Below are 20,589 nucleotides of genomic sequence, written 5' to 3'. Positions count from 1 at the left end.
ACTGTCTACAGCAGGCAGGAAAAAATATTTAAGAGCTTTTGAAATGAAATTCAAGACTTTTTAATACCGTCTGAGGCCTTTTATTGAGTGAACTGAATTCACTGCTTCTTTAGGACTTGCTTTGCATGGATCCTCTTTACTTCGCTCGTCTGCCTAGTGAGGTCCGCAGGACACCACGTCCTGTCACATGCGAGTGCCAGTGTCCTCTGGCCTGCCGCTGTGTACCCTACTGGTGCCTCTCTCCCCTGAAAAAAGTTGGGTCTACTCAGTTCCCAGATGTCTACGCTGCTCTAATGCCAGCCTCTTTTATTTTTGCGTTTACTTTTTAATCGTACTTTATCAATTCAAACTGTAAATAAATAAGATAATGACCAGCTCTTCTTCTGTCTTAATGTAATTGGACAGTGTGTGTAGCCAAAGTACCTGGCCCAGTCTCAGATGCTCAGGGCAGTAATCCTGTTGCTAAAAAAAAAAAAGAAAAGCTATTGCATGCCTGAGGGCTGCCTGGGACTCGAGAGTTTCGCTTGGGGACACTTCCTGACGCTGAGCAAGTGATAATTACTGTAGCTGAACCCTGCGTTTCAGTGTTTTTGTGCGAAAAAACGGCATTGTATTAACTGTGGACTGATTCGACGAGGGCATTGTATTGATTGCATGTCACTACAAAGTAATTGCAATCGGGAGAGAAAGAAAAATAGTCTAATTAAAAAGAAAGAATCAAGGAGAAACCTTTTAGCCGCGCTGACTCCCCACAGCTGATAAATTATTCCTAGAAATGAATCATATTAATTATTAACCATTAGCAAAGCTCAGGCTTCATGTGTGTGCAGTAATGGCATGTCATTATGTACATCTGCTCAAGCACTGCACTTAAGTACATTTTTGAGGCACTTTGCTGGAGTATTTCCATTTTGGGGAACTTCCACTTCACGTTTCAGAGGGAAATATTGTGCATTTTATTTCAATGATAGCTATAGTTGATTTATAGATTCATATTTTGCATACAAAACATTTGATCATACACTGTTAAAGATTGAACCGACCAACAGGATGTAAAATAGTTTAATTTCATCCACATTGACATTCTACAACATTAAAACGCTATTAATGCCTCGGTGACGATGATCCGATAATACATAATAACATAACACTAAAAGGGTCCGTTCTGCATACTAAGTTCTGTTACTTTTGATACTTTAAGTACTGTCTGCTGCCAACACCAACACACTTTTGTTAAAGTAAGAATTTGAACGCAGGACTTTTAAGAGTATTCTTACATTGTGGTACTGCTATTTTTACATTAGTAAATTATTTGAATACCTCTTCCACCGCCGCATGTACGACTTCAGGAAAAACTGCAACCTGTAAGTCTGATGCTGGGAATATGTCAAGGTCCCACCATGCGATCCGCGAAACATTAGCTATATTATTTCATTAGTATCCGCTTCATCTTTAAAACTATAAAAGAGGAAGTAGTAAGACAAGATAATGCGACATGAAAACCTTCCAAAAAAAAAGGATTTTAAAATTCTTCTCAGTGCAACTGATGAACCATGCCCCCCCCATTGTAACATAGCTGTGTACTGAGAACATGGTTTGGAACGGGGTTTTTTAAAGAGATACTCAATTATCCGGTTTGAACAAGGGGCCACCGTGACTGGACAATTGAATCGAAAAATCAATCCACGGCCTTGAAAGCCAACACCACCTTTTAAATAGAAGGAGAGAGTATCTTAAGTAATTCAAAGGTTACGCTGTTTAATAAGGCAGCCTTTGTAGTGCCCCATTACAGAGTGGTACCAATTCCAGTTATCCTGTTCTATAAAAGAACTTTTGTGAGCTTTGATTGCAGTAAAAAATGAAATACAATATCAACGAATCGGTAAGGGTTAAGACTTTGATCCGTATAAGATGCCTCTCATTCCATTATTGTCCCAATTAATTAAATTACAGCGCTAGAGAGGAGTGAATTATACATTTGAATCAGTGCATTTTGACCAAACTGTGCAGATTCTCTCCATACACATTTACAATTATACATTCCTTTGAAGATTTAGCCGCCAGTTTCCGTGGTCGTCGGAGCAGATTTCACAGTAATCCCAGGTGCTGTTCAGATCAGTGTCTTCTTCCAGGTGTCATTTGCCTGAGTGGTCCTACCGTCTGAGATCACCTTTGTCTGAGGAAAACATATGTGACGCGTTAGCCGTTTTGAGGGTCACACCAGACCGCCGCGTGAAGTCTGCGGATTCGAAACAAGGGCGACTGGTGCACGTGCAGGGGAAAGCGCGATCTCTGCTCATTTGCAAACGGCATTCATCCCCGAGGTAAATGCTGTACGGTAAACATGTCACCGCCGCCATTAAGCGCCTGTGTGTAGCTCCTATCTCGCAGTCTTCGCGCAGTCCTCATGTGGCATTGTAATTCAAAACTCTTTAAGTGGAGAATAATAGGGGGAATGTCTTTGATGGTTCACTCACTGTCAGCACAGAGACAGCTCCTGCTGCTAAAAGCGCTGCAGGGCTAGACTGGAGGGTTTCCATGGTGTTGGACCTGAGCCGCTGCTTTCATGTTTGTAGCACAATGAGAAAGAGTGGTTTGTTAATGCATATGACCAGTGGCTGAACAAGTGGTGTTTTCACGAGCGGGATCTGGAGGCATCATTAGTCGGTTTCTAGCCGGAAAAAAGAAAATTTAAAAAGTCAGCGTGTACGGCAAACATCTGGCTAGTTACAAGTTACACAAAGATAGGTAAAGGGTTTGTAAGCTGTAATTAATTCATTAATTAATTGTTCATACAGCATTTACTAGTGCTTTATAAATCAGTTATAAGCCATTAATAAGTAAAATTTCTAGGTTGCCAGGTTGTGTAAAGTCCCCGCCAATGGACCAAAATCCATTTATAAACTGCTTGTCAGCATTTACAGCTGCAGACTTACTGTGGTAAAACGCTTTATTAACTTATACATAGAGTTTGACGAGCCGTTGATCCGTGTGCAAAACTTAAAATGGTACAAATACAGAGAACAGTACAGTAAATGTAAAATGTTGGTGGTAACAGATTAGTTCCCATTCTGTTTCTTTGTCCTTGGTATACTTTAGTTCTCTCATGTTGTAGCTATCAGGACCTGATCAAATAGATGCATAACACTTCCAGTCTGCTCAGATCTCGGTAAAACTGCATTTTTCCCTGCTATGCGTCCTGGGCTCGGAAAAATGTACAGGGTTAAACTTCGTCTGGAAGCATTCCAACCGCCACATTCAAAAAACATTTCACGTGGAATGTGATTGTTTTAAAATAGTCACATTTTATCTCTGTCATGTCTCTGAGTTCGTTTTTTTGTGTGTGTGTTAATATGTGATTGTGACGTGCATTCTTTACAGCTGATGGACGGAAAAAATAATCAGCTATCTTGATAATCGATAATCGTTTAAGTGATTTGTTAAAGTATAAATGTCAATCACTCCCCAATCCCAGCTTGTCATTTGTGAGGATTCACTGCTTTTCTTGGTCTTATGTGACAGTAAATTCTATATATTTTATATTTTGGACTGTTGGTCGAACAAAACAGGCAACTTGATGACATCGCCTCGAGCTGCTTTCTGGCATTTTAGAGAAAAAAAACAATTAAATCAAATCAAGCGTTAATGAAAATAATCGACAGCTGCAGCCCAAGAACTCTTATGTAACTATGTGACATTTTCGCCAGGTCTCTCTTGTAAAACAGACACTGCACAGTATCTCAAGATAGTCGCAGATTAAAAAAAGGATAAATAAATATAATAAATGTTGTTATAATTCATCCTTGGGGGAAAAAAATGGAAGTCTGTGCCAAATTTCCCGCCTATCCATCTGAAAGTTGTCGATATATTTTAGTCTCCACCAAAAATGCCAGCCCCTTGGTGATGCTGGAGGAATATGTAATCAATAGCGCTGCCAGAAAAGGAGCAGCATGAACCCTTCGGAGTCGCTCTGGCTCAGTTACACCGTAGGCCTGATGGTAAAGTGGCTTTTAGTACCGTCAATACGTGCAGCGGGAAGGAGTACATTACTATTCCTGCTTGTTGACACTGTATATCTGACATTTAGCTCCGGTTTCTTCGGAGACCAGCCGGCATCAGCTCACGCCTAGAAAATAGATATCTGCGGGCCAGCCGCTGAATACCAATGTAAGGATAATACTAAGGTCCCAGTGCAATGTTTAATAATACATCTGAGGTTTCAGGGCATACTGTGGGATGATAAAATGGGATTTTTTATTTGAATAATACAGATTCATTTGTAAGTACAAAGGGCGTTCTTCTGTGCTCAAAACGCCCTGAGTCGATGTAGATAGACATGCCTCTCTGTTGGCCTAAAATTGGATCGTGCTGAAGCATTTTCCTCCTGCCTCTAGTCTGTCCCCATGCCTTGCTTTTCAATTGTCTGACCAAAAATGTGCTTGAATGATCATGCATTTTCGAAATTAATTAAATAAATAAATAAATAAAGGGCAAAATGAAGGTTTTACGTGTCAAAATGAAAACAATGTGGCTGGATGACAGCGGGACAGGCACTTGAAACATCAACTATTTCATTTCACGCCACAGAAACAAAGTCAAACTGAGTATCTCGTACATACAGGGTCATGCACTTATAAATCGCACTTGGATTAATGACATTTATTACTTATTTTTTGTTCTTATATATTTCAACGCACAAGGCAGTTTGAAATGAATTAATACATACACAGGTGTCAAAACAGCTGGTTGCACTGAGGGAGCATGTGGCATTGCATTTTTATGTCTATTCCGGCTCCGTGATTCTAAATCCCGAATCCCTGATGCTCCTCAAAGGCAGACATCCCCCTCTCCTGGCAGAAATCTCCGTCTTCTTCTAGCAGATTTCTCTTCGTCTATCACGATGGCTGTGACTTTATTAAAGTATCTCAGATTTCTGGGCTACATTGGATTTGTCTTTAATGAGGTTTCAGTTGTACAACAGAGAGCGAGTGGCTTTTTCTTTTGGCAAAGCCCCAGGCAGAGCAGTGGCTGCGGTGCAGTTCTCTTTAACGGGTTGTGATGCCACTTGGTGCGTGTACTGCGGCTGGACGTCTGCGGCGCATGAGCACCTGCCGCACGTCTTCACTGGCAGGCACCCGGAGGAAAACAAAAAAAACCCCCCATAGGACAGGGGTCAGCTTGCTCCCTCTCTCCAGAGCGAGGACACATCCTGGCAGAGGCTTGTGCAATTACCCTCACCTCACCTCACCTCACCTTTCCAACTCTTACGCAGAAATTTCCAGCGTGAGCTGCAACCTTTCCCCTACCTCGTCTGCACACCGCTGGACAACACGCAACCATAAATGAACCCCAAGGCCTTACCAAAGCTAAATCCCAACATGAGCCGCTGAAAGGAAGATCTGTTCACACTTCCAAATCAAATGTAGAGACCGAGAAACAAGATATGTTTCACCAAAGTATCTTAAGGCTATGAAGATCGTGGAGTCCATTTTGGGACCATTCTCAAGCTTGTCAGGCGTTTCCCGAAGGCTTCGTAACTTGACATGATCGTGCACTGAAGAATGCCTCCAGTGGGGGAAAAGTAACTAAGCTAATTAGCTCAGATGCTTTACTTAAGTTCAGTTTTGAGGTACTTGTAATCTACTTGAGTACTTCAGTTATATGTTACTCTATGCTCCTACTCCACTGCATTTCAGAGGCACTACATTTATGTGACCGCTTAATTTACTACTTACTTTACACTTATGATTTTACAGTAGATAAAACACGCGATGAGCTTATAAAACGCATTGCAATCAGCATTTCCAAACCCATTTGGTTTGGTTACCTCTTACACAAAGGCACTGCTGTTTGGAGCCCCCTTGTCATATTTCCAGATGCCGTTAGCAGTTCCACCAAACCATGATTTCCCCTCTGAGCTTCTGAGATGGTAGCGTTTAAATAACCGTTTGAGGCCCAGAGAGATCAAATGATCCAATGTTTCTTGAAAAATAAAGCATATCATAAAAAAAATGAATCTAAATTTATGTAACAGAACTCGGTTGTTCTCCTTTTCTCTCCCATTAATCCTCTAATGACCCCTCAGATTTATCTTGCGTCCCATTTTACATATTAGTGCCTTTACTTAAGTAAAGAATCAAAGTGCTTCTTCCACCATCGAGTGCCTCCCACCCACTTGTTGAAGCCTCAGAGCGTCTCACTGCGATTATCCCTCTATTGGCTGCAATGCCACTTTTTTTGTTATGTTTTTAGTTTGTCATACCTTTTTCTTTTCTGGTGTGTATGTTGTCACAATTCCAGGTTTAATACCTTCTTAAGATGCACATTTAGATTAGTTTTCATACTGAAAGAGTAAAGCATTTCTATTGTGTTGTTAATGACATTTACGCTAAATTAAAAGTTTGTTTTTTTTAATTTATTGCAAAGGCTTACACAGAGTTAAATATGCCAAATTACTTTAAAGTGTATGCAGAAGCTCTTAGATGCGTGCGCCCTCTCTCTTGAGTGCAGCTTTGGGAAAAGCATATAAAAATTTAAAAACGAAAAGGCTCTGAAATTCTCAGATTGATCCTTGTCGGGAAAACAGAGCCGAGACTTGTCTGATCAATAATTGTGCGTGTCTGAGTAAGAAAAATATCTCATTGTATCTGGATGAAAGCAGGAATTTAATGTTCTTTATCAAGATGAAAGAGGGGATTCCATTTCCGCTATCAAGATGAATTACAGTTTCCAAATTTGATTTGCACATCAGAGGGGAAACGTGACTGCATCAGGAGTCGGCATACAGATACCTGTTATTTGTCTAACAGGATGAGCATCAGCAAAAAAAAGAAAAAGAAAAAGGGAAATAAAAAGTACAGATAATGAACCTTTTCAAGTCTGAGACCAAAGCTTCTGAAAGTCACATTTCCAGTGTTACCCTGACTGTAAAATGCTAAGTAGCCTTTTCCACGCATCTCTCTTTGCTACTGCCCAAATTAGCTGTTGTAGAGAGGCACCACCCTGTCTATGGTTGCCCTGCAGATGGGGCATTTCTTTGGCTCGGGCAGGGCGTCGTAGCACTGAGCACAGGAACAAACGTGGCCACACTCCAGGAACACGATGGAGCGTTCCTGGCTGAGGCAGACAGTACAGCTGGTGGGCGACACGCTGCTTTCCTCTATGTTAAGTTCACGCATACGTTTCTTCTGCTGCTCCTTGAACTCCTCGAGCATGCTCCTCTCCTTCTTACTCTGTCGGCGGTGCTCGTATCGCTTCCACAGGATGAAGAGGAGCGTGGAACAGGCAGCGACGCCGAAGACGAGAGTCAGAATCCTCCACAGTCTGACGCTATTCCCCTGCTTCTTCAGGAGAGACTCGTAGTCCAGCCGGGTAAGGAAATAACGGAAGTCCTGTTTGGGAGGTTGGAGCTTGATCAGGTTGTTATCCAGGACCAGCTCACCAACCCCTGTGACGCTGTCTCCCAACCGCAGCATCTCCTCGGTTTCGTGGATGCCCTTGGGTCGTTCCCCGCTGATGAAGTGGCCGATGACATTGGACAGGGACTGTACTGTGGGGTGGAAGTTCTCGTAGGTGGTCTCCAGGTCCAACTCCGCAGCGTCTAGTGGGCGTATAACCCGGACTGTGGCAGCGATATCTTCATCATGAGACCCAAGGGAAAAAGGAACCGTGTTGGTGCGCTGGTGGATGACTTTTTCTGTGCTGTTCCTGTTCAGAAAAAGTCCCAGTTATCAATTTGTTTAGGGCTGCTAGAAATTTTCATTATCGATTAATCTGTCGCTTACTTTCTCTCGCTCTCCATATGATACAAAGCGAAGAAAAACTGAAAATCCTCATATAGGAAGAGCGGGAACCAGCCCATTTTTAGCACTTTTGTTTGAAAAATGACCAAACGATTTTCTAAATAATTGCTGATTCATTTTCTGTTGATCGACTAATCGATTAATCAGCTGATCGTTCCAGTTCTGTTTTTGTTAGTGTATGTCCCTCGCTTTAAAGTCCAACTAAAAGCACATTTAGTCCTCCTCTTTTTGCATTCAAAAATAACCTTTTAAATTATTTCTTCAGTATGAGATATGCTCCATTTCCCCCCAAGTGGCTGGAGGGGCGTGTTGGCGCCTGTGTTAGGAGCAAGGACCGCACCAGCATCTCAATGCACAGAGGTGATATTTGAAGGTATGTTTATACCTTATGCTTATTTAAAATTTATTTATCATTCATTCATTCGGCAGATGCTCTTGTCCAAAAGCATATGCAAACGAGGTACAATCCAAGCCGCAGTAGATCAAGTAGAAGTCTTAAAAGAAAAGGAGCCTCAGCACTCGGTTTCGTGTCCCACCTGACACAAGCGCCACGAGGCTTGCAGGTGCATGAGGTAACACAGACAGTAAGTGTCTAGTGAATGACCATTTTTACAATTTTTTTTTTTTTTTAATTTTTGAGATTAGCTAGATTAGATTGGAGAGAGTAAGGGGATACACAATATATCACTGACTTACCATAGGTGAGTGGTGCGATTCCACACCATCTTCTCCTCCTTCAGCGTCAGTCTCTCAATGACGCCTTTGCAGTTATCAACAAACTGGCTGCTCAGAGTTTCCTTCACATTTCTCACCACGCCTGCAGAGTGCAATAAATGAAGGCAGAGTAAAACTACTGTTATAATTACGCATGTTGGATTCTAGCCATCATGAACAAATTAAATAGTCTAAGTTAGAATTTTGTACCGCAGACACTGTAGGTTTTGCCTTCGCGCAATTCACAGTACAGTCACCTTATCTAGGCTTTCAAGGTGGCTCAACACACCTTCTATGACAGCATATGGGACGCATCTTCCAGGGGTTTCAGACAGGATGTTTTTCAAATCCTGGTCAATGGATACTTTCTTGGCTTCCTGTGGGCTCAAACTTTTTAAGATTAACAAATGGAACATAACAGGGCAATAAATCCACACGCTTGTGACATTCACGTGACAAAGACAGAACGAGGAGAAATGCGGCTGACCTTTAATCTGGCAACTGTCGTGACTCTGCTCCTGTAAATGGAGTAGAAGAGTGCAGTCAGGGCGGAGCTGGTGGCTAAAACCACGATCTGTGCAGTCGAGGGTCTCCCACTCGAGTCCATCCTGTTGTCTGCAGCAGGGCTGTCGCAACAGAGGGGACGAGGACACGTTTAGGATTTGTCTTTTTCACTTAACAACATGAACCAAATAGATGGTTGTTGTTGTTGTTGCACATTTACAATTTACTCAAGTGCTGTGCCTGAGTGAAATTTTGGAGGTACCTGTACTTTGAGTCTTTCCATTTTCCACTACATTTCAGAGGGAAATACTGTACTTTTTACTCCATCACATCCATCACATTATCTGGCAGCTATTTACTCTGCAGATTAAGATTTTACATGAAATATGATCAGTTTATGAAATATGGTGCACTGGAACCAGAACATCTTTGGTAATTTTCCTTTATAAAAAAACCCTAGTAGTATTTACTCCACTACATTTACCTGACAACCCTCTAGTTATTTTGTAAGTTGGGATTTTACATACAAAACATACAATACAACAGGGAATGAAGTAGTTAAAATGCCCCCCCTTTCTGCACGATGAGTACTTATACTTTTGACATCTTAAGCGTGCATGTTTTTTCTTTTCGCTCTCTCCTTCTGTGTCTACGATTCCTTTCTATTCTTCCGACGTGTGAATGGCATGCATGAGTTTTGCTTCTTGTGTGTTTGTGTAGTTTTGTCTGTCTTTTTTTTTTGGGGGGGGGGGGCAAATTGTTTATTAATCTTGACATAGAACATAACAGGGCTTAGAGAAAGAGAAGAACCAGAAGCAACCCATGAGTCTCCATTGGAAAACAATAGGAATACAGGCCCAGAGAACAGAAAAGGGAATGAGCGTAAAAACAAACTTCTTTATCTGAATTGAGGGTCAAGATTGTGAAGCCCCTTGAGGCCAATTTCTTAACGGCGATATTGGGTTATATACATAAAAAAAACTGACTTTTAGTACATTCTGCTGATATTTCTCTCGTTTTACTTTAGTAAAACTCTGAATGCAGGTCTTTGGCTTGTAACCGAGCGTATTTACATTGTGCTATTATTACTTTAACTTTAGCCAAAGGGTCCGGGTACTCCGCCCGTCACTGCACAAAACGTTTCACATACTGGACCCAACCAGACTGAGCCCAGGGGGGGGGGGGATTTAAGCGAACTGATGGAAACAGATTCGTTCACTGGACCGCCTTGACAGTGCTGCAAAACCACTGCACGGACCCCTAACGAGACACAGTGAACTGAGCTGGCTTGAAGGGACACAACGTAACTTAACATTAGCCTGTGTCGGTCGTTAGCACTAGATAAACGCCTCCGACACACTGAAACGTAGCTGGTTACATTTCTCAACTTGCACCCTTACACTTACTTGACGGGGCTTACTGGGCTAGTTAGCAAAAAAAAAAAAATTAGCAGTCCGCTAGCTACGCCTCGGCTAACCACGACAGCGGCATTTCACCACCCGTTCAAAAGACACTGTAGCTGACGTGCTGCAAAAGCAGTGCGATGGCTAACGGCCCGTACGGACCACCGTTAAAGAGGTTTGTCAGACCTGTGTTCACACTCGTCCCCTCCGTCAGCAGACCCCCTTGGCGAGAGCTCAACCGTTCAACATAAAGAGCAGTGAAACCACCAGGATGCAGGTCCCCCTCTCTGCAAGAAGATGTCGCTGTAGAATCAGAATTGCGACACAGAGTTGCCAGGTTTGTCCAATCAGAGCATTTTTAAAATGTTTATTTAGGTCTTTTTAAAAAATATATATATGTAGGATGATGTGACATTAGTCTTCACTTTTATGAAAAAGATGTAAACATTTACAAGACACAAGAAGTATAATGTTGCCATGAATTCAGTGAGTTAAGCTGCATGCTAACAACTTAAGACCTGTTTTGTTTTTTGTTTTTAGCATAAATTTGTTCACATTTTGGAAAAGTACGTTCGCCGAATTAGCTATTGGCAGCTACTGTTTGCAATGTACGCGTGGATGTACTGACAGCTGTCAGTGGATTACTTTGATACTGAAGAAAACTTAGAAACAGACTGATTCTCAGGCAAGTTCTGGAGGGATAAGGAGCATCTTTCCGTTCAATGACTTCCAAACGGGTTTATGGACATGTATACGTGATAGACATAGGAGATAATGATATCCTCCTAAAGATTAACTCATACTGAAGCTAAAAATGTTTGTGTCATGTATCTTTGTTCAGATTTGACTGAGTTATGACTCTGATTTTTGACAGAAATGGATGCAATCGGGCGCGTAGGGAATGAATTTAAGTTTGAAGTTGCCCACTTTAGTTGCCTTCATGAGCTGCACGTCACTGCCACTTCTGTCTTTTAAGAGAACCCCTGGAATATAAAATGTTTTCACAACAGTAAACTGTCCTAATGGTACAAAAAGTAGCCCGAATTATAACAACCCACCCAAATTTAATTTTTAAAAGCCCAGTTGAAGAAAAAGTAGCCCAACTGGACAGAAAACTGCCCAAACTGGCAACACCAGGGGCCTAAAAAAAGCCCCAAGTCTACTCCATATCATTTTGGTCTACATAGTTTATTAATCACAAATTTGTGAGAAATTTGTACCACTTAAGTACAATATCAACTGTGTCAGGTCCTCCGTAATTCATCTTCTGGCCCCATTCTAGTAGAGCGACTCTAGTTGTAAGACCTAAATTGTTTATATATTTGTTCTACCTTTGTTTTAAAGTTGTTTGCTTGTTTGCATCATACACAGAAAACCCTCGGGCAAGGTTGTATTATTCCATCATAGGAGAACTGTACAGTTACAACCAACAATTATTTCATTATCAATAGGTCTAACCATTATTTTCTTTAATTTTATATATGTATATATATATGAAATGGAAATGTTATATATTACATTATTAGATTTTTAATACTCATGTATTCATGCGCATGGAGCATTTTACTGTTGCAGTTGATGACCTAACCTACTATATCAACTTTATGTCGGGTAGCTTAGTCCAGCCTACGGGTTGGACTCTGGATTTCTCTGAGGGATCATGAGAAGATGAATGTGGTAGGAAAGAAGAAAAAAAGAAAGTTTTGCCACACAAATTTGAATATTTTGGACTTCTCTCTTATCTTTGCTTCTTAATGTTGAAATTCTGGATAATTTTACCTGTCTGAGCCTCAAACAGTTATTCGAATGAAACACCCGACACATGACGAGTTGTCTGGCTGGGAACCACTGGTTTATTCTAAAAATGCGTTGTACTTGGTAACATTGAGGTTTTTCTTTATGTAAAGTTTTAATCTAAAAAATAACAAGTCACTATAGCTGTCAGATAAATGTTGTGGAATAAAGTGGAATAAAATACAAATCCTCAAGTAAATTGCAGGGACTTCAAAATTGTCACAAATGTCTCAGGAGATACTCGAATTCCAAGTTGACTGTTTGTTAGTCTGTTGTTTGGTGTATTCCTACTCATTTCCATGTCACATGTAATTTGTTTGCTGCACTATTTACTCATTCGTCTTGTGTCACTGCAGAGGACATAAAGTCGGCGCTATAGTAAAATGAATACAAAATCCAATCCATAAAATTGTGAAGGAGCACCCACAGGCCAGATGGAGGTCGGGGAGGCTTTCTTGCCCTGAGTTGGCCCCCTGAGCAAGCGGTTAATCGCTGGCCGCATACAAATTATGCTTTCCACACCAGCATCGTTGGCAGTTCCTAACGTCAACCATGATTTGGGTCCACTTACAGCCAGTGTACACGCAGTTACATTTAAATAATTAGGGGTAGAGCCGCAGAGAGATATCGGCTGTTATCAGACCACATAAGGCAGAGTGTGAGTCGGTAGATTTATAACAATGAGTCCAGGGGGATGGGTGAGCCTTTTGTTTAATGAATTGCTCCCCATATCTGACAAGAACCATGTTTCAACTGAATAACTGAACTGCATAATGTGTACGGTGTATTTCTTCAGAGTTGCTGGGTTCTCGACAGGTAAACCAAGTTTCTGAACGTAGGTGTTTTTCTTCAAAATGCATGCACTGCTAACACTGACTGACTGTGTTCATAATGTCAGGTGAAGAAAACATCATTAAAAGAACATTGATCACAACTTTGGTCTGTTTTACAGATTTTTTGGAGTTTGACTCAAATGCCTTATAAATCCCTATATGAAGTAAGTAATTAATAGATTTTAATAGACTATACAGAAAAACAAGGGACATCGCAAACCATTTTTGATTCCTTGTTTATTCGCTCTAGGTTTCTCCAGCTGTCAAAACCGCTCCATTGCAATCCATTAAAACACTGGTGCTGCACAGTGTTGTGAGCGAACCACCCAAAAGTGAATTGTGGAGAAAATAACCAGAAGCGAGATTCAGTCAACGATAGCCTGCAAGCGGAGCTGCTCTCGGCTTTAAAAATGTGTCTCCATTTCAATGATATTTTGCAGGTGCACCACACATCTAAAGTTATGCTGCTGGTTTAAAATTGGCATTTAAAAACCATTTCGGTCCGGCTCGGGAAGAATAGATGTGGATCTGCAGTACTAGAGCCAAGAGACAATACCGGTGCCAACCTGTAGCTGACATGTCCTTTTGAAGAGCTTTTAAGGGTTTTTTCTTTCTCGATAGTTTTAATTTCGTCGTACTGGTTTCCAAATAGACCCGTATATAATTTTTTAAAAGATGGGAGGAATAGCAGCTTTTCCTACAGCAAAAACTCAGCCATCCACTTCACAACTACATCGCTCTGGATGGGATTTAAATTACAGGAGGACCACCACGTTCACTGAAAAACAGTAGGTTATTGTGGCTGTAACTGTTACTTGGATGAGGGTGAAAAATTGTCCACATTCTCTCTGGATGTAAATTTTGTATCCGTTGTTTCTTTTTTTTGTATCTGCAGATCTTGAAAAGTCTTAAAAATAATTCAGTTCCTTCAAAATAGGCCTTAGAAGGTATTAAAAAATCTTAAAATTAAATTTACAAAGGTCTATTTTCCAGCCTGCCTGCCTATGTAATATTACTTATATATTATATTTTTTGTATTTGGTTGTCAGGAGATGTTATACATCTATAAAATATAAGTGAGACTGGTGCAGCAGTGCATTATGCATGCAGTCAGCGGAATTTAAAGCAGCACCATCAGACCTGTTGCTAGGAAGCTAATCAACTCATAATGGGCGAGAGTCAGTTTTAGCAACAAAAAAAAAAAACTTTAAAAATGAACCTTTTTAAATTGGTTAATCCATTCATCAATTTTTGCTGCTTATTTGGCTCCAGGTAACCTTAATGATATTACTGAGAACTACTGTCATATACAGCTGGGAAGTACTGACAAAACAATGTGATATAAATGTCAATCAACTCATGTAATCAAATAATTTGAGGCTTTATTGTCTGTACTGGTTTTCCATCAATCTGTGAGCAGTATGACTGTGAAAAGGTATTAAATTGCATTTTATGTGTTCCTTAGAAAGTCTTTAAAAAAAATCATTGTTTAATTTGATGAATCCTGCAGAAACCCTGCTCTGCTTTGAGTTAAGTGCATAAAAAACTCATTTTGGACAGGATTTTCCCTAAAAATATTTTCAAAAAAGATAACCGGGACTGTAAGGTTTACTCTGACATGGCCTCTTGAACGACCCTTAGAAACCTGAGAAGTTTAATAATGTTACAAGAAAAGCTGCCACAGAAAACTCCTCTGGCTGAATCAGTCTGACATAATCAACCTGACATGAATGATAAGCCTGCGAGAATTTGCGGCTTGCTTCGGACGGGAATAGGTGCCACCCTGTTTTCAACCCCAGCATAAGAGCAAAAATGTCCTTGGGGCTTCAATTCATTATTAGTCACCTTGTTTTGTGGACAGAGTCTACCTTGCAGCTCCAGTGGCCCCGTCTGCCCACGTAAACCTCCTACTTCCTTACTTCCTTTGTGCCTGTCACATAACGACTTCCGCTCAAATGCCAGCCTGACGTGGCTCACGTGGATTTCAGACGGGCAGAAATAGAGACAGCAGATGGAGGCGACAGCTTCACAGGAGGAGTGCAAGTGGCGAGAAGAGCATCATATGTGTCCTCTTGATGCAGTGCTGAAGGGATGACAGCTGGAATTTGCTGTGTTTAGATAAGCTTGGCACCTTGTCCGCCTGTCAACATCCGGCCAGACTCCCTTCCCTGTAGAGTCTGTCCAATTACACAGCCAAACACTCAGCAGGCGCCCACACTTCCTGTGATATTGTGTTGGATTTACCACACGGACGTTGAAATTGAAACACGTGGAAGATATTTGACAAAATGCCCGAGTAATTGAGTGCAGACCTTTTATTAAAATTGTTTTTATTATAATACAGCCGTAGAACTACATTATGAGCCTTTAAAAAATGCCAGATTTGAATGCCTGGCTACTTTTGGCTGAGGGAGCAGAGTAAGTTGGTACTAACTCAGTTAGTTTCAACACAATCTTTAACTTTTATGTCATTCTGACTTGACAAATACTTTTGTTCGGCATATAAATAGGATACAGCATCAATCACAAGTCTTTTTTAACTTCATTCAGGTGCTTGTAATGGATTCAAAAATCCAGGATGCGATAAAAAGTTTTGGTCATTTGATAAAAAGCTTCAAAAGCATTGTCACTGTCTCTCATATTGAAGCCTTTTTTTGAAGTAATTGGGAGATTTTTTTTCCGTTGTCTCACTGTATCGTACAGCTTTGTGATCTACGCTGGCATACAATCCGCCTATTCTCCCACTGAAAAGCACATTATTTGGTAAAGTCTCAGTTCCTCAGGATATTGAAATCAGCTGGCATTCTGCGCCTGGAGGATTGCCTCCGAGTATTACTCAACAAGAGCTCTGGATGTATAATGAAGCTATTTGGCACAGAATTTATTGCGGCGCCTCACATATTCTCTCCTTCAAAACTTCCGCGAAGTGGAACATATTTACCTGCATCACACGATGAAGCACCAATGATGCTAATGATACTGAATATGGGGTTATCAGTAATGTGCCATTATCACAGCGTGAATGAGGGATGATGCTCTGTTTCTATGAAAGTGTAAATATCATGGAGCGGCGAATTAGAGCATGGATCCGAAGTGCTCTTTTAAACAGCAGGGACAGGTACTGTGAAGCATTTTCAAAAATTGTTTAAATAATTAGAAACAAACAATTACTTGGCCAAGCACAGTGACTTCCTGTGGAATAAACTCCAGGAGCCCACTCAAGAAATAGTCCCTGTAGCTCACAACTTCACAACTCACAACTGTTTTTACACTGCCAGGAGTGTTACTTTGTGAGCTTTTGAGGTGCTGATAGGTGGATTCTGTCACCTTTGGGCACAGCCAGGCCAGCTGTTTCTACCTGCTTCTGTCTTCGTGCTAAGCTAAGCTAACTGGCTGCTGGCTGTAGCTCTGTATTTAATGGGCAGGCAAATACACATGCGTTTAACTCTTCCTTCCTTCAAGTGCTTCAGATCCGGATCCCGATTAAAGAATGAAGCTATGTCTGTTTCCCATTAACATATACTAATTGGCTCTTATTTCTAATTTCGTTCGGCTAATTGGCTTATTTTTTATTTTACCTTTACATGCAAGCTAATTAATCCCTCACTGTAGTGCAGCGTTTCCGTATGGAATAGTCCAGGAGTAAATGAGCGGAAGTTGACCTGCAGGTCTCTAGTGACTGTATCGTTCTCCTGATTCAGGGAAGGAATGAGCCTCCTGTATCTAATGTCCTGCACTCTCCCTGTTCATTATGCTATGAGTCACTTGAACTTCATTATGTATTCAGCCAAGCCTATGGGAATCTATAGCATGGAATGAGATGATATTGATTTCCATCCCTCGAGGCTTACAGTATATTTCCTCTTTTTGTAAACAAAGAAATGACTTCAGCTCTACAAAATGTTCTTGACATTCCCTTATCATTTTTGTTAGACTTGTCTCTCTTTGTTTGAACGGGCGTTGGCGTGTTATCTATGGCAGCAGTCTGATGTATGAAGAGCACAAACATCCCCTTCTATCACCCGTCCCTCTCGCTCGTTCTCTCTCTCTCCCGTCTGCCCGACTGCCTCGCTGCCGCCCTCACGTACAACCATAAATCAGACATCTAAGAGCTGGAGCCCTCTCTGGCGGGCCCCTCTCATTGATTACACTGCACTGGGTAAGTGTAGCATGATGAAGAGAGAGGCCAATTCAATTAGGCCACCTTGCTAGACAGAAATATGTAGTATGTGCTAGATAAAAGGATGTCTGAAAGAGCGACAAAAAGAGACCAGGGATAAGGAAGAGGAGAGTGAGGAGGAGGTGAGAGAGGGGTAGTCACTTAGATAAAAGTAATTAAATTGCTGTTCGTCCGGCACCCTGGGTTGCTTGTGTGAGTTGAAAACTGATGTGCATGTTCAAGGGAAGCAGAGGGAGAGATGTAGTTAGAGTTACAGGAAATGAGGAGTAATCTGAACTCAGAGCTCAGCTGGAGAAGGATTTGTAACCATTTCCAGCAACACAGTGAGCAAACAGTTTTTAGCCATGACAATGGTGCGGCTCAAGGGGATGGCAGTGTCGGTCAGTTGATTCGCCACTTTGGTCCACACTGAAATATATTTCAGCTGGTATCACATGGATCAGGATTTTGTACAGACTTCGATGGTCCCCAGAGGATAAATCCTACTGACTTTGTCGATCATTTGATTTTTCCTCTAGTGTCAACAGCAAGTCAAAGTCTTCACTTTTCAACTAATGAGTTTTGGCACCAATATATAAATATATATATATATATATATATACACACACACACACAAGGTATCCAACTGACTGGAGTTTCCCTGACCTTTCCTTTAGTGCAAGGTCGCCGTTTTTGAGTGCCAAGAAATTTGCTGCAGATATTCATGGCACCCAGAGGATGAACCTTAATGACTTTGGTGATCCCTCAACTTTTTATCCAACACCACCAGCAGATAAGAGTTTTCACTTATCTAGTGAAATTTCTGAACATCTACAAGGTGAACTGGCACCCAATTTTTGTTCAGACATTCATGCTTCACAGAAGATAAACCCTACAAACATTGGTGATCCTCTTTACATTTCCTCTGGCGCCACCATGAGGTTTACATTTGTGGCTCAGAGCGAAACTCTACAACTATAGGATGGATTGCCATGAAGTTAGGTTCCGTCATTAATTTTCCCCGCAGGATGAGTTGCTTTATTATTGGCGATCCACTGACTTTTCATCTAGCACCATCGTCAACCAATATTTTTATTTATGGCCAAAATGTCTGCAAGAGTCATGACATTCCCCACAGCCTCAGCTGTCTTTTGTGTTCATTGCTAATTATAACAGGTAAGCATGCTCACACGCTAAACTAAGATGCTGAGCAAGGTAAATATAATACCTGCTAATCATCAGCATGTTAGAACCATAATTATGAGCATGGGCTGGAATGCTGATATTAGCATTAAGCTCAAAGCACTGCTGTGCCCAAGTGCAGCCTCACAGAGCCGCTAACGTGGCTGCAGACTCTTAGTCTTGCTCCGTACTTTTCCCACTTTTTAAACAGAGGAGTTATTAGTGAAGCGCTGATGATTTGCTGGAGGAACTGCTAATTCTCCAACAAGATTAAACATGTTTTTATGTTGATATGTTGATAAAAATTACATATATCAGCTTTGATTTAACTCAGCTTTATTAAAATGCACCACACTCTTGGCCTGTGAAAGCAAATCACATTAAACAATTTTTCCTCTGTTCTCACTGATCACAGCTGTATAGGCTTAGATTGAATTGCCTGCACAGATCACTGTATGATATTGCTTTGAACCTCGTTTACAATTTTTCTTACAAACAAATTGTTGCATATTTTCGCACCACTTCAGAGCTAAAACAGGCAAAGAGTAAACTGCCAGCCTGGAGATAATGAGACTGGACACATAACGCATGAGAGTCAAGACATTTCCTAATTTCATCAAACAACCCTCTTACAGGAGGATATTTCAGATGGCAGATATTTCAATAAGTGAATACCCACATCCATTTCTGTAAAGGCCAAACCATGATGGATTTTTTTCAATTTAGAATATCAGAGCCTGTGTTAATCTTTTGTGGTTAGAGATTAGTTATTTCACAGCAGAGCTGATTTATGGGACCACAGTTGTTTGTATAATGTCTCTCAATCAGTCTGTGGTGACTCATCCTGAATCAGGTATTGGTCCCACTCTTTATCCACTAAACATCCAACTAGACTGAGAGCGAAAGTCTCTTAATCATTTCTCCAGGGCAGTGTCTCCTTTATGGCGACTGCCCAGACTATTCGCAAATCTTAAGTGCGACAGTCTTAAGTTAGGCCACGTACCCTCTGCCTGCATGTGGTTTACAAAGAAGCTCTTCTCACTGGGCATCCTGAGCCACGAAGAATAACTGGGATTTTAAGCAGAAGTGAATGGATAGAAGAGTATCTCACACACACAAAAAAAGGAAATCTGCACTCAAATTCTCTCTCTCCTTTACATAATTTGAATAAATCACATCTACATATGAGACAATGCCTCCAAAGAAATTCAGTTTGCTTTTCTATTCAGGGTTTTTCTTTAATTCCCAGCACACACCGGGGGCAGAAAAGAGACATTTATTTTCCAGTGTTGCCACAGTAACCTCAGCAGAGAATTTCATCCACCATCTCCACATGACAATTCAGCCCAAGCTGCCCGGCACAGCTCAGTGGCAGACACGGATGATACTTATTTTGATTCACTTCGGCAGAAAAACCCTCCACTGAAAGGGCAGGAGGCTTTTACTATGTGTCGCCCAGTCACACAGGAATTTGAACGCAGGAGTAATATAACACAGATGTTCACCCATGTTCTTTTACTCGTGTGCCAAAGTACATTGCAGCACAGAAAATCAGCCCGGTCACCGAGAAATTATGTCGATGCAGTTTACCACTGATTTGCATCAGCAAAGATGTTAAAGAGGGACAGATTACACCTTTTTATCAACATAATAAGTATACATTTTTAATGAATGTATATCCCCGGGCGCAAAATGTTGATACGGAAGGTATCGGCAGAACATTCACTGACAGTGTATTTTGTTGTCCTACAATATTCACTCTCGCAGTACAACATCCGCTAAAGCATGGCTGAACTTTTTTTATGCCTATGTTTAAGGCCAGGGAACTATGGTGGTCTCTGTTAAACATTAAACAAGACTAAGAGTCTCCAGCCAGGCTAGCAGCTTTGTGAGGCTGCACTTAGCTAAATGCTAACGTCGGCACGCCACCATGTTCAGAATAATAATGCCAACGTGCTGATGGTATAACGTTTTCCATGTTCATCATGTTAGTTTAGCCTGTCAGCATGCTAATACTTGCTAATTAGCACTAAAAGTACGGCTGAGGCTGATGGAAATGTCATTAGTTTTGTATGTGTTTGGTCATAAACCGAAGCATTGCTCAAAGGAATTATTTGACCCGATGGTGGCGCATGACCAAAAGTCAGGGGATCACCAAACTCATTAGGATTCAATCTCTGGCGACCATGAATGTCTGT

General features: G+C 41.2%; 1 protein-coding gene and 1 long non-coding RNA gene across 2 annotated transcripts; one reads left to right on the top strand and one right to left on the bottom strand.

The window, feature by feature from the left end:
- Window positions 1-4,240: 4,240 nt before the first annotated feature.
- mul1b (mitochondrial E3 ubiquitin protein ligase 1b) lies at window positions 4,241-10,756 on the bottom strand. The gene is made up of 5 exons (XM_040153396.1): window positions 10,610-10,756; window positions 9,004-9,142; window positions 8,806-8,893; window positions 8,499-8,619; window positions 4,241-7,707 (listed from the first exon to the last, which is right to left on the bottom strand). The coding sequence occupies exons 2-5, from the start codon at window positions 9,121-9,123 to the stop codon at window positions 6,978-6,980; spliced, it is 1,059 nt and encodes a 352-aa protein (XP_040009330.1). The 5' UTR covers window positions 9,124-9,142; window positions 10,610-10,756; the 3' UTR covers window positions 4,241-6,977.
- Window positions 10,207-14,242, top strand: LOC120804153. The gene is made up of 3 exons (XR_005709416.1): window positions 10,207-10,760; window positions 13,170-13,214; window positions 13,301-14,242. It is a non-coding gene; the product is annotated as an uncharacterized LOC120804153 (long non-coding RNA).
- Window positions 14,243-20,589: the final 6,347 nt, after the last annotated feature.

The sequence above is a fragment of the Xiphias gladius genome, chromosome 18, assembly GCF_016859285.1.
Source record: "Xiphias gladius isolate SHS-SW01 ecotype Sanya breed wild chromosome 18, ASM1685928v1, whole genome shotgun sequence".
NCBI classification, from domain to species: Eukaryota; Metazoa; Chordata; class Actinopteri; order Istiophoriformes; family Xiphiidae; genus Xiphias; species Xiphias gladius.
The sequence above is the reverse complement of the archived record's forward strand: the minus strand, read 5'-3'. Positions and strand labels throughout refer to the sequence as shown.